Source organism: Petromyzon marinus, chromosome 5, assembly GCF_048934315.1.
Source record: "Petromyzon marinus isolate PM22_M1 ecotype Great Lakes invasive population chromosome 5, UKy_Petmar_22M1.pri1.0, whole genome shotgun sequence".
In the NCBI taxonomy this organism is placed as follows: domain Eukaryota; kingdom Metazoa; phylum Chordata; class Hyperoartia; order Petromyzontiformes; family Petromyzontidae; genus Petromyzon; species Petromyzon marinus.
In genome coordinates, this window is record NC_133671.1 from 22,616,592 (window position 1) to 22,629,694 (window position 13,103).

General features: G+C 57.9%; 1 protein-coding gene across 2 annotated transcripts; it reads right to left on the bottom strand.

The window, feature by feature from the left end:
* Positions 1–161: 161 nt before the first annotated feature.
* LOC116939240 (uncharacterized) lies at positions 162–12,963 on the bottom strand. 2 transcript variants are annotated; one of them, XM_076062923.1, is made up of 4 exons: positions 12,686–12,963; positions 11,403–11,533; positions 10,587–10,640; positions 162–3,940 (listed from the first exon to the last, which is right to left on the bottom strand). In XM_076062923.1, the coding sequence occupies exon 4, from the start codon at positions 3,921–3,923 to the stop codon at positions 1,626–1,628; it is 2,298 nt and encodes a 765-aa protein (XP_075919038.1). In that variant the 5' UTR covers positions 3,924–3,940; positions 10,587–10,640; positions 11,403–11,533; positions 12,686–12,963; the 3' UTR covers positions 162–1,625. The 2 variants fall into 2 exon arrangements, with proteins under 2 accessions (XP_075919038.1, XP_032803296.1); XM_032947405.2 differs by lacking the exon at positions 11,403–11,533 and having other exon boundaries at positions 12,686–12,962.
* Between the last annotated feature and the right edge of the window lie 140 nt (positions 12,964–13,103).

Consider the following 13,103-nt stretch of genomic DNA (forward strand, 5'->3'; position numbering starts at 1 on the left):
CCCCCTCCGGGACCTGCCAAGTCCCCGTGCAGTTGCACCGCCTGCACACTCGACGGCTACGCCGCCGCTAGGTTGCATCGCATCCCACACGCGGACCTAAAGCCTGGGTCCTGCCTCGATGCAGCCCCAGGGCCCCCTTCACAAAGCACCAGCAGCCAGCGTCAGATCAGCTCTTTATTTGCATTTATTATTTTAACGTACTTATTAACGTAGTATTCTTATTATTCTTATTATTATATATTCTCGTGTTCACAATGTCTCGATTTGGTTCCGATTATTGGGAATTTCACGGCCGCCGCGTGAAGCAGGGCGCCAGCAGTGGCACCGCGGGCGTCACGGCGAGGGCCCCTCCGCTCCAAGTGGGGGTGGTGCCGCCGCTGAGCCGGCGCCCTCAACAGAAACACGAGTTGTAAACACGACGAGGAGATGCATTTGCACGATTCAAGCATTGATCAACAGCCTCCATCCTCCTCCTCCCCCCCAACCCCCCCAGGCAACTACAGCGGTACTCCAAGAGCGGTGGCAGCGGCGCGCGACGGCGTCTCCCGTTTGGTCAAAAAAATTAAACGATTAACTTAACGATCACAACTTAAAGATCACATTTTAATTAATGCACCTACGAGTAGTAGCTTACGCTAATAAGCCGGTCACAGCATGAAAAGTACAGGATTAAGGCTAAATCTTCATAACAAAAAGAGACGATCCAATCAAGTGTTAATAACTGCTTTTGCGAGGGCAGCTCTGCTTCCCGCGCGCACCTGGGGGGGCGGGGGGTGGGGAGCAAGTGAGTGAGCAGCAGGGAGATGCGCGCTAGGCAGCACAGGGCAGCAGGGAGAGGTAATGCTGCACCCGGCAGCAGCAGCAGCACATGCAGGAAGCTGCGTGGGCGCGCTGCAGCGAGAGGGCGAGGCGGGAGATGCGGAGGAGATGGGAGAGGTGCGGGGTGGGGGGAGGGTATTGAGGGAGTGGCGGGAGGGCTTGGGGGAGGTGAGGGGGAGCAGTGTGACAGGGTGGAGCGAGGAGAGGGGGGGGCGGTTTGGATATGGTGGGGGGGGTGACGAGGGATGGTGGGGGGACGCCGCGGCACGCACGCCCGCGCTCGCGTTCAAGTGTGCAGGATGCTGGAGTGATATGTCGTCGTACTGGCAACGAGTGCAAAGCGCTCTACATTCAGCACGGGCCGGCGGCTGCTGGCTCCTTGCTCTGCCCTCACGCTGCTGCCCCCCCCCCCCCTTCCTGCCCCCCCACCCCCACGTGGCTCTCCACACCGCAAGGCCGGTCCCAGTATCCCCTCCTCCCCCGCCCACTACCGCATCACCGTGTCCCGTCTCGCTCTGGCACGACTCCGCGCATTAGGATCAAACGTGAGGTAACATTCACGTCGGAGCGCCAGCCCCACCGCCACCTTCGCCACCTTCGCCACGTGGCCACGGGCGAGGGCGCAGGCAACCCAACCTAAATTGCGCAACTCGAGGGCCCTTGAGCCCGGCCCGCGTGTGCGGAGGCGCCGGCCCCGTTGGCCTCCTCGACCGTGACCTCCGGGTTGTCCCGACGTTACAGCGAGCGTACGCGCAGCGGGAGCGTGACCCCCAGACTATCGCGAAGCCCACGCTAACGGGCCAGGTCTAGCTGGGCCCGGGCCACCCCCCGTAGGTTTCGGAGAGGCTCTGTGTGGGCACCCCCATGTGTTCCATCCTCTCGGGGCCCGACAGCCCCCCCACGTGCATGCCGCTGGGAAGGCCATCCCTCCCCGTCGGCCCGCCGGCCTTGCCCCTGCCCGCGACGCCCTGCGCGGAGGAGGGCAGGCCCGGTCCCCCGTACGTAGTCGGCATGGGCATGCCGGTGCAGGTGGGCAGGGACAGGTGGGAGACCTGCCCCGGCATGCCCAGGGAAGGGTGGGACATCTGCGCGGCGGGGTGCAGGGACAGGGCATTCTGCGACGCCAGCGAGTGGGCGTGCAGGGCCATGCTGGATCCGGCTGCCGAGCCGGGGCAGTGGTGCAGCTGGCGGTGGTGCTGGTGGTTGTGGTGACCCTGTGCTGCGGCGGACGCCACCTTGCTCCCGACGGAAGACGGCGGCATGAATGAGTGCCGCACGTGGTGGTGGTGGTGGGAGGGGTGCAGGAAGCCCTGAGCGGATACAGCGGCAGCGCCGAGGCCGGCATCGGTGAGCTGCGCTGGGCCGTGGCCTAGCGACAGGGCCAGAGGTAGACTTGTGCTGGGCTGTGTGTTCACATCCCGGCAGCTCTGCCCCGAGGGCCCCACGCTGTTTGTGTGCAGCTGCTGCTGCTGCTGTTGTTGTTGCTGCTGCTGCTGCTGTTGTTGTTGCTGCTGGACCATGGTACCGCCGCACGTGTGGCCCGCGTTGTGGTGGTGGTGGTGGTGGCCGTGGTTGTGGTGGTGGAAGGCGGAGCCCACCGCCGCCCCCCGGCTGGGCCCCGGCTGGTTGCCGCCACCGTGCGCCGACATGAATCCGTTGCCCATGCCGACGGACTGAGGCACGCTGGAAGGGGGGGGCGGGAAGCCGGAGCCGCCCGTTTGTTGCTGGTAGCCCTGAGCCGAGGAGGGGGCGGCGGGGAGGGGGGGCATCCCCCCGTGCCAGTGCGGGGACGGGAAGTGGAAGCCAACGCCCGCCGGCACGTTGCCCATCTCCGTGGAGAAGGACAGGAGTCTCTCGACGATCGACTCGTCGCCTTGCGCGTCCGACACCGCGCCGAATTGGGGGGCGCACCCCCGTGAGGACGGGTCTCCGGAGCCGAGCTCGGGACCCATCAGCGAGCCCAGCGGCCCGCCCAGGCAGTCCACGGCGCCGGGACGCCCCCCCTTCTGCTGGTCGTGGCCCTTGAGCCGCATGTCGTCGATCTGGCACACGGAGGTCTCGCCCTGCTGCGAGGCCTGCGCCAGGCTCTGCGCCGTGATCTGCTTCACGACGGCGTCGATGGAGGGGAGGTTGGCGTAGAAGGGGTGTGGCGTGTTGCGCGGCAGCGCCGAGATGGTCACATTGGGCGGCATCAGCGCCGGGTCGAAAGGCTTCCCGCCGCCGACCGCCCCGTACGCAGAGTAGAAGACGGCACGCGGCTTCTGCGCATCGTACGCCATGCCCGCCCCCCCCGCCGCTTGCCCCCCCGCGCCCAGGTGCGGGAAAGGCAGAACGTGCGTGGGCAGCGCCGAATGGCACAGCGGGGGGAGGTGGATCGCCTTGAGGCCGCCGCCGCTCGCCTCGGGTGGCTTGACAAAGTGTCCGCCGGGGTTGTAGGAGACCGTGCTGGACTTGCCGGCGTAGGCCCCCGGCAGGCCGCCGTCGCACAGGGCGGACGCGGCGTGGGACGCGACGGCGGGCGGCGCGGCCATGGCGCGCGGAACTCTGATGGGCGCCACCTCTTTGGCGTCCATTTTGGGGAAGGCGTTATTGTGCAGCGTCTGCACGGCGCCCGACTGCAGCGAGCCGCCGGCCACGGCGGCAGGGTGGCGGCCGGCGCAAGGCAGCGCCAGCGAGGCCGCCGCTGCCGCCGCCGCTTCGCGCGTCCTTGCCTCGGCACTCGCCTTGTCCCTCCCGCCGACCCCGCCGGCACCGGAACTCGGCATCGTGAAACCCGACGACGGAACGTTACCCGTTCCGGGAAGTGACATGTCTCGGACTCTCCTGCCGTGCGACGACGAAGACTTGGGTGCGGAGGCTTGCGGCACGGCGGTCACCAGCGCCAGCAGGCCCTGGTAGCGGCTCCCAGGCGCCGGGTAGGGGCTGTAGCGCTGCGCACTGGCAGAGGCGCTGGGCACCTCGAGGCCGTTGATGCGGCGGCGCGTCACCTTGCGCTGGGGCACCTTCACGTTCCCTGAGAAGATCTTGACGGTGAGCGGGCGGTCAGCAACCTTGCGTGCGTACGCGTCGAGCTCTGCGGGGCTTGGCAGACGGCAAGTGCCCATCTCCACCGCGCGCTCACCTGCACGGCAACAGGCACAGACGCACACACGCACACACAGAGACGCACATCACCACGGGCAACATCAGTTATAACCAAACTCATCCTCAGCCATGGTCAGCGACAATGCTCAATGAAGGCCTCCCCAAGTCTCCGCCATCCTTCAAGGTTCCACGATGCGAGAATCCACCCAGCACCTGCGCACGAGCCGTTCCCATCCCATCGCTCAGGGGCACTTCCTCTCCCGTAATGGCCCGTTCCCAAGCACTATCCAGACTCAAACCTGCTTAGCCTATGACAAAATCACACGATAAAATATTACCTTCATAACAAAACATCACTTCAATTATTAGTGTATTCCCCAGATTATAAGACATGCTTTCCCCTGGTGCTTTAAAGCAAACTTTGGTTTGCTTTAAAATACCTGGTATGCACGCACGTACGTGTGGGTGTGTGCGTGTCAAGCATTGTATAACTTTAATGACACTCGGCACAGGTATGGCCTGCGTCTCATAATCCAGCGAATGTGGTATACCCAGTAGTTGTTTTGTAAAGAGCCAGAAAGTCTCTTTTAAATAATCCGACTGCACCAACTCACTCCGTGGTGATCACTCTGCAACTGTTCTGAGCGATGACATATAGAAGCTCTGTGTAACCCAATTCCTTCATGAAAACTAGGGCTAAATTTCTGGCCGCATATTTTTCTGGGTTGCCTGTTGACAGGAGGAGGTGGCACGAGACGAGCGGTGGCCACGGCCGGAGTGAGATTTCCGGTCACCAGCCCGGACCACCCCGACCAAAATGAACGCTGGGATAGAATCTCATCTCTCTCTGCGGCCACTGCGAGCGAGGGTGGGCGCTAGCTCCCCTGCCCTCCACTTTGCTCGCCGCACCTCTCTGAACTCAGACTGAACTCGGTGCTTTGTGCCGACACATAAAAGCTTTTTTGTTCCCGTTTCCCAATTCATCACAACTGGCCCCTCAAGTAGCACGTCACACCCGCTCTCCCGCCTGCCCACCGCACAAAATGCATCCTTTGGCATGGTGACAAAAAAACCCGAGAGGCCGCGCTGGGACCGGCGCAGTGAGTGGCGCGGAGACGGTGCGCGTCTGTGAACGGCCTCTCCCTCCAGCGCGCTCGCACCAAGGCCACGCGAACCAAGCGAGCGGGCCCACCACAGCTGAACCTCGTCATAAACCCAGTGCACTGCGGCTGTGTGGAGGAAGCCCTTGCCTAAGGAGATGTCGATCCTGGCCAAATAGCAGTGGAAAAATAATCAACGTTGGTTCTTACGCTCACGATGTGCGAGGGCACGGATCCGGATTATTTACTCTTGGCCTCTTTTTTTGAAAAGACAAAACGCGCTGATACTCGCAGAGTGTGAATACGCGTACATTCCGTGCTCAAGTCACAACACATAACCCGAACCCACAGGGGCGCGGTGTGTGCCTCCCGTTGTTCGCCGTTGGCCGGGAAGACTCGAGGAGTGGTGGGGGGGGGGGTCCCCTCACTTCCACCCCCACCCCTGCCGTGAGCGCTCGTCATTATTCTCTCGAACAATCGCGTGGCATTGTCCCCGGAGAGACGAGGGCGGAATGAGACTTACCGCCGGGTCACTCCTCTATCAGGTGACGGGGAAACCGGTGTCGTCGCACGCAGGACGAGCGCGCGCGTGCACACGAGTGACGGGGCCCGTCAGGGCTGTGCGCAGCGTGGCACAGGCCCTGCCGACCTACGCTGTCGCCACCTCTAATTAAACATTTCATCAATCGTTAGCGCCGGCGAGTTTCACGGGTGTTAATTACTAGCGCCGCTCGGGTTATTTTGCCGCAGCGAGCCTGACATGTCGGGAACCTAATTACATCCTTTTATCTTTTCTCTGACTAAGCGGCTTTTAAGGCCAACGTATTTGCATTTCATTCATCTTCCTCAAGCCGACTCGGGGCGTCCTGTAAAAATCACGAGTTGTGCTCTCTGTAGAATGGAAGGTCATTATCTATTCCACTACGCATGGTTGCCCTCCCACATCTCCGCTCTTGATGTACACGTGCTATTCGCGTCTCGCTGTAAATAATTCCTCTCTGGCACTGTACACACGCCCGCCCGCCCGCCCGCATCTCCGCGTTCTCTCGCCGGGGCCAATAGCTGCTGCCGTTACAACTGCAGCGGCTGTTAATGCACAACAGAGCGGCGCGCGGTGGTGATGGCATGCTGACGAGTCGCAGAGACAGAGCCCTGGGTATTGCAGGTCACACCAAACGGAGTCGCGGCCGTACCCTGCTCGTTGTGCATGGCCAGCTCGACCGCTGCTACCATTGCTATCATCACCATCGCTAATACTATCACGGTTACCATCACTGTCACTACCACCACAGCTACTACCATCACCATCGCTTACACTATCACGGTTACCATCACTGTCACCACCACCACCACCACAGCTACTACCATCACCATCGCTTACACTATCACGGTTACCATCACTGTCACCACCACTACCATCACCATAAACAATATGACTACCACACCGCTTTAATCATTGTCATTATCAAAACCATAGTAATAAATACCACAATCACCACTATGGTTAAAGTTACTATGACCACCACCAATATCATTATAACCATAGACATTATCACCTATACCACCACTATATGTCTCTTATCACAGAAAGCACCCAATGGTATCACTGGCCTCCCTTTAAAGGCCCTTCCTTGTACCATATCTCACTGGGTCCACGTGGGCCCAGGTGCCTCTGCACACCGAGCCAGGCGCTTGTGCAATGGCCAACGAGGCATGCCTGCAACACTCACTCCAACCTCGTAGTAACACGGTAGCTGGGAATACTTCGCCCCACGGCACAGCCAACTCGGCCGTGCCTGCTCAAAAGGCCCACTCGGTGGAAATGGGTGGGGCGGAGGGGGGAGTGGTGGGGGAAGTTAGAGTTAGGGTTTAAGTTGACACAGAGTCTGCGAGATTCCCAGCCTCGGCAAAAAATCAGGAGGAGAAACAAAGCCCGGTCGAAACAATTTGCGAAGGTACAAGTGTCTTTAAAGGAGGGATCGCATTCCGCAGGCTGCAGCAGACAGAGCGACCCGGGGCTTTGTGGAGGAGATGGGCGAGGTGTCACGCACGGCATTACGCGGTCAGGGGTAGACTACACCGCCACTGGCCATCCCATTCATACCGCGTCTCGGATGACAGTCGATCACGCACACATGTATGCACGCACACACTGCCAGGGAACAGAGCTTCCTCCAGGCTTTACATCACGGCCCACTCTGTCACGCAGAGTGAGGGAAGCGGGGTGGTGGAGGGGGCGGGGAAGAGGAGGAGGCCTGCGGCGTTTCTCGGCAGTGTGGACCTGGGAAGTTACTTTGTTTAGACAGGGAGCAGGGTCAGGCTTCACAGCTCCAATCCCGACTGTTTCCGCTCACCCCTGCTCGCTGAGAAGTGCTCCGTGGCTAATCTGCGCACAGTGTGGCTAAGCGGGTCGCAGTGACAACGCGCGGCCATCAGACGGCCTGGAAATAAATAAATCTGTCCGGCACGGGAAGGCCCTGAATGGCCACGCACAGCCTCAAATAATGAATGCTAATTTTATAATAGTAACCGAGTGCATTCTTATCGCACAAGGCCATCGAGAAGGAAGGCGCCGTTCACACAGTCTGCAGTTGCTTCACAGTAGGGGGCAATGTTGCCGCGTAATTCCAATTGAGCAACATGCAGGCACTGTTTCAAATTTGGAGTATAACGCCGGCACACAATGGCCTTCTCTTTTCTAATGACGTCACGGGGCCTTTAACATCCGCAGTGAGGCAGAAGGCAGGTTGTACATTACGGTCCGTGTACCCGCAGTGATAACCAGGGTGGCCGATCGACTGAGAATTGAAAATTTCTGCAACATGTGGCGAACGCGTTGCAGCTGGGCCATGTTACCGCGTCGCAAGAAGTTCGACAAAGCAATGCTTGTGCACCACTCGCACACTGTACACTATACACACGCGACATCTAAACGACGACAACGAAGACGGGCAAAGAACGTCGGTGACCGTGTGGCATGGGGGAGATAGCGCTCTCAATCGTAGCGAACCTCCGCTGCTATCAGAGGGACGGTTCTGGCTAAAATGGTAATTAAGCGAGCGAGTATGTGATGTGCGGCCCCTAAATCACGACGGCTGCTGTCTGTGTGGCAGCGACAACAAGAGCCACATTTAGGTGGCATCTCGGGAGTTAAACAGGTCATGGTAATGCACGCACATGCATGCTTTTAAATGCATGCGTGTGAGTGTTCAAGCCAAGCGTTAGGTTAATTTCACACAAGGTGATTTATCAGTCGAAATAAAATAATCCTGCATCTGCCATCGCCGCACCACCATGCATCAAATCCGAGCCAAAATCAATGTTTTCTGAAACCTGTTTTTTTTCTTATTCAAATGCCGCATTAATTATTTCTGCTGCTTTGCCCGGAAGGTAGAAAGGGCGGGTGAGGTGGAGGGGGGGAGCGTTGTGCAGTGCCAGGCGGTCATGGGGCCTGCGCCCCACGGGGCACCATGGCACTAGCAGCCACCCCGCCCACCCACCCTCAACTACCTCCCCCCGCCCTCCACTACCCAGCCAGCCGGCCGGCCATCCCAACAGAAACGGCCACTCTCAGGTCCCTCTCCGCATTCCTCGGGCCTCTCGTGCGGTCACACTCGTGATGTCACTTCAAGGGCAACCACTTCACCCGTCAACCACCACCCTGACTCCCGCCCCCCTCCCCACATGCCGCCATCACCACCACAACCCCCTACCGGCTGCACCACCTGGGAGCATCTGCTTTGTGCCCATCGGTCGCGCTGCCTACGCACGCAGATTTCGCTTCGGAACAAACAAGCGGTGGCCTCTCTCTTGTTTTGAGCGCACGTGTGTGCGTGTGTGATCTGTCTTTTCTCGGTCTATCCCGACTGCGCGACAGTTGCCGTGCTCCCAAAGAATACACTCGGAACACTCGGAACTTTCGACCCTCGTCGAGTCACAAGACGAAGGGCCTGTTTGGAAACCTCACGAAGCGGTGAGCCCCTGGGCGTCCGCCCTTTGCCGTGTGCCGACACACGAGTGAAACACCAAGCCCCGCGCAGGAGAGTAAACTACCCTCGTAACGGATTATTTCCGGAAAGCCAAATGACCTTAAGGATTCTCCTCAAGGGCCAACTCCGTGGCGAGCACGCAGGCAGGACGTGGCGCCGTATTCTCTATGCCAAGCGGCATTTTCTAACTGTAAGCTTCAATCTGCGCAGCTGTTGCCTGTAGCTCAAGGCTTCAGGGCCTGTGGGACGAGGGGTATAACTTACAAACTCTTTTAGCCATTGTTAGCAAAGTGGGGGAGAGGCCGCAACATCCGACGCACAAGGACATCCTCTCTCCCTCCGCATCTCAGTGTCGTGAAGGAAAATACATTGGTACACACCCACGTACACAACAGCACATTTACACTCACGCCCACATACCCTCACACAAACACAACCGCGCACCGACACACCCACACAATTAGAAACACACCCACACAAATTAACCTTATCTCAGTCAGTCATCGTCAATCCAAAGTGATAGTCAACAACGATCACAAAATCACCCACACACACCCGCACACCTCTACACACAAAAGGCTGCACGCCAAAACACACACCAACGATTGCACACAACCACACGTGCAGCTGTCCGCTTCTCGCATTGTGATTGTATCAGAAACGCAGTGAACTGCAAACACATTCCACTGGGATGTTGCTGTGTGTGTGACTTCAGACCATGACAGGGCACGGCTGTAGTGGTTCACCACCATGGAATGTGGTTAGAGCATCGTGCTGCATGGCTGTCTGTGGTTGTGCGATTGTAATCGTGCCGTCTGTGGTTGTGCGATTGTAATCGTGCCGTCTGTGGTTGTGCGATTGTAATCGTGCCGTCTGTGGTTGTGCGAATGTAATTGTGCCGTCTGTGGTTGTGCGATTGTAATGGTGCCGTCTGTGGTTGTGCGATTGTAATTGTGCCGTCTGTGGTTGTGCGATTGTAATGGTGCCGTCTGTGGTTGTGCGATTGTAATGGTGCCGTCTGTGGTTGTGCGATTGTAATTGTGCCGTCTGTGGTTGTGCGATTGTAATGGTGCCGTCTGAGGTTGTGCGATTGTAATCGTGCCGTCTGTGGTTGTGCGATTGTAATGGTGCCGTCTGTGGTTGTGCGATTGTAATCGTGCTGTCTGTGGTTGTGCGATTTTAATCGTGCCATCTGTGGTTGTCCGCCATGGTGGAAGGAGTTGCAGAGCACGCGTATGACTTTAGACCGTTTTGTGTGTAGTTGTGCTGTGTAACTGTGGTTGTAAACCTTTGGTGTGTACCGTAGTTGTAGTCGGTGATGTCGTGTTGCCGTAGATTATGATGGTGTGCGGTTGTAGGCCACGTGTGCTATTAAAGAAAAGGAGACTAACAAAGTGCGGGTACTGCACAGTCCACGCTCGTCAATTCACACTCAAGCGCGACCCTCCACAAACACGCACATACACACACACCTACTCACTCAACTCGCACGCAACACCCGCACCGAACTTAGGCGCACACCGAGCGGTCATCGTTTCACACGCGACACGCAGTCCCTGCGCTCACTCATCCACAGACCACTCAGAAAACTTACTTTGCAATCATCGTTGTTTTGTCTTGGCCGGGAACAAAGTGGGGGGTTCCCTTCCTGCAAAAAGCAAGAGGCATGGTGATTTCTCGCATATCAAACAGAGCCCCCGTCTCATCTCATACCTGCCCGACAAGGAATCCCTCACTTGTTTAAAGGGGATCTTAATCACAGTGGCTAGATCACTGCCACCGAGACGTCTCCCGAAACCACCAAGCCACTCGTCAGGCCAGAGTGGGGGCCTCTCCTTGGCCCCATCTCCCACCATCTTCCACTGACAGGGGCTGGGCTCGCTCCACTGTCTCGACTCCTGGGCACCTGTTTGTGTTTGCCGCACAGGCGACCGGGTGCCTCGAGGGCATCGGCAGGTAGTTTGTGATCGCGGCTAGGGCAGGGCAGCACGACAAAACCATCACCAACACGTGACGATGGTGATAATGGTGATGTCATTGATGTGCGCCGATTGTTATAATGGTAGTGTAGATGATGATGCTAATGGTGGAGTAGTTGATGATGGTGGTGTAGTTTATTGTAATGGAGTTGAGGTGAATGATAAAGATGGTGGTAATGACGGTGGTGATTATAATGGTGGAGTGATTATGGAGAACACACAGTAACATAACCACCAACACAATTACTACCACATACAAATAATTTTGCACCACAAAAGGCAGTGACACAACGACCAGAGCACCAACAACCAGAAACGCACACACAGAAACAGCCTCACACACTCGATTCACATCCACAAATACCAGGCGCATGCATACACACTGCAAACTCGCACACACAAAGACACACACATAGCAGAACCGAACTCACCCTGCAATCACCGAATCATCGGTCGCCCACGACGCAGAAGCCGAGACGCACACGCGCAGCCACGCATCCACTCCCAGCTTCCACCGCCCATCACTCACTCCAGAGGGGTTGGGGGGGGGGGCATCCACCTGCTTTGCGGGGACCGGAGGGTCAAGAGGGGGGTTCAGAGGCCCAGGGCGACACTGGAAAGTGGAAGAAGGGGATCTATGGGGTCCCCCGGATCCCGTATGATCCGCTAGCTGAACCCTTGAAACCCCCGATCCCATGAACTGCGTGATCCCTACTCTTTGGTTCTATTGGGTAAAGTCACGTAGGTGAAAATAAAATAACAAAAAAATCACGACGTTTCGGCCACAACACAAGCGGCCTTCATCAGGTGAAGGGACGAGACTGTCTGGAGGACAACTCCAGCGCTGTCCTCCAGACAGTCTCGTCCCTTCACCTGATGAAGGCCGCTTGTGTTGTGGCCGAAACGTCGTTATTTTTTTGTTATTTTATTTTCACCTACGTGACTTTACCCAATAGAACCAAAGAGTATGGATCCTAGCAGTCACGAAAGCTTTACATCTAGAATTGCGTGATCCCTCTTATCTCCTACAGCCCCAAACCATCCGGAATCCCTCATCTCCTCAATCTCCTCGACCCCGTAGTCGACTCACCCCCCTGGATACCACAAACCCCCGATGCCACGATAACCTGAATCCATAGTTACCCCCCTGAATCCCTTATCCCCGACACCCCGGTACCCCGTGAATCACTGATGCCCCGATCGAGTGAATTCCTCACACCACTTATCCTCTAAATCCCGTGACCCCCCCCCATGCCCTAATTACCTAAAACCCCTGATGCCAGGGACCCCTCCCTGATCCCATAAAACCCTTGTACACCGTGAACCTCTGATCCCCTAGATTCATAATCCCAAAGACCCCACTGTTATCCCGCGATTCTCCGAAACCCCTGATGCCATGGACTCCCGATCACCCGACATTCCTTAAACCCCTATACCCCACGAATCCCTGGTACTCCAATGCAGTATCCCCCGAACCCTCTGATCCCACGAATCCCCGCATCCCCTGTGACCCCATAAACCCATAATCCCTATTTCCCCGAACTTTTCCTCATGCCAGGGATGCCCTGACCCCCTGCAACCTCATAATCCCCTGCACCCCCGTGACTCCCCGAAACCCCCTGATCACCCTGGACCCCAGTGCGCCCCCTCTCCCCTCTTTCTCGGGGGGCCGAGGCCGCGCGTCGCGGGGTCCGGAGTCAGGGCCCCAACTCACCGGGCCGGGCCGAGGAGATCCTCCACCACTACGGGTCGGGGCCGAGGCGAGGAGGCCTCTCTTGTCTTTCGTCCCGCTCTTCTCTCTATCCCCTCCTCTATCCCCTCCGCTACCCCCACTCGATCCCCTCTCCTCTCTCGCTCCCTCTCCTCCTCTCGCTCAGCCTCTCCGCGCCGCCATGGCGCCGCGCTCCGCCTCGCCCTCGCCGCGTCACGTGACCGCGGACGCCAGGACCCCGGGGGCTGCCCGAGCAGCGTCGCCATGGCTTCTCCGCCTGTTAAAATTCGCACTAATTAATGACGCTCAGATTAATTGATGTAAATATGTACTATTGCAATAGAGCAGACGATACAACCCATTCGGATATATTTGTCCCTAAGCATAAAAATAAGTGTTTTTGTACATTTCCATCAGCCAC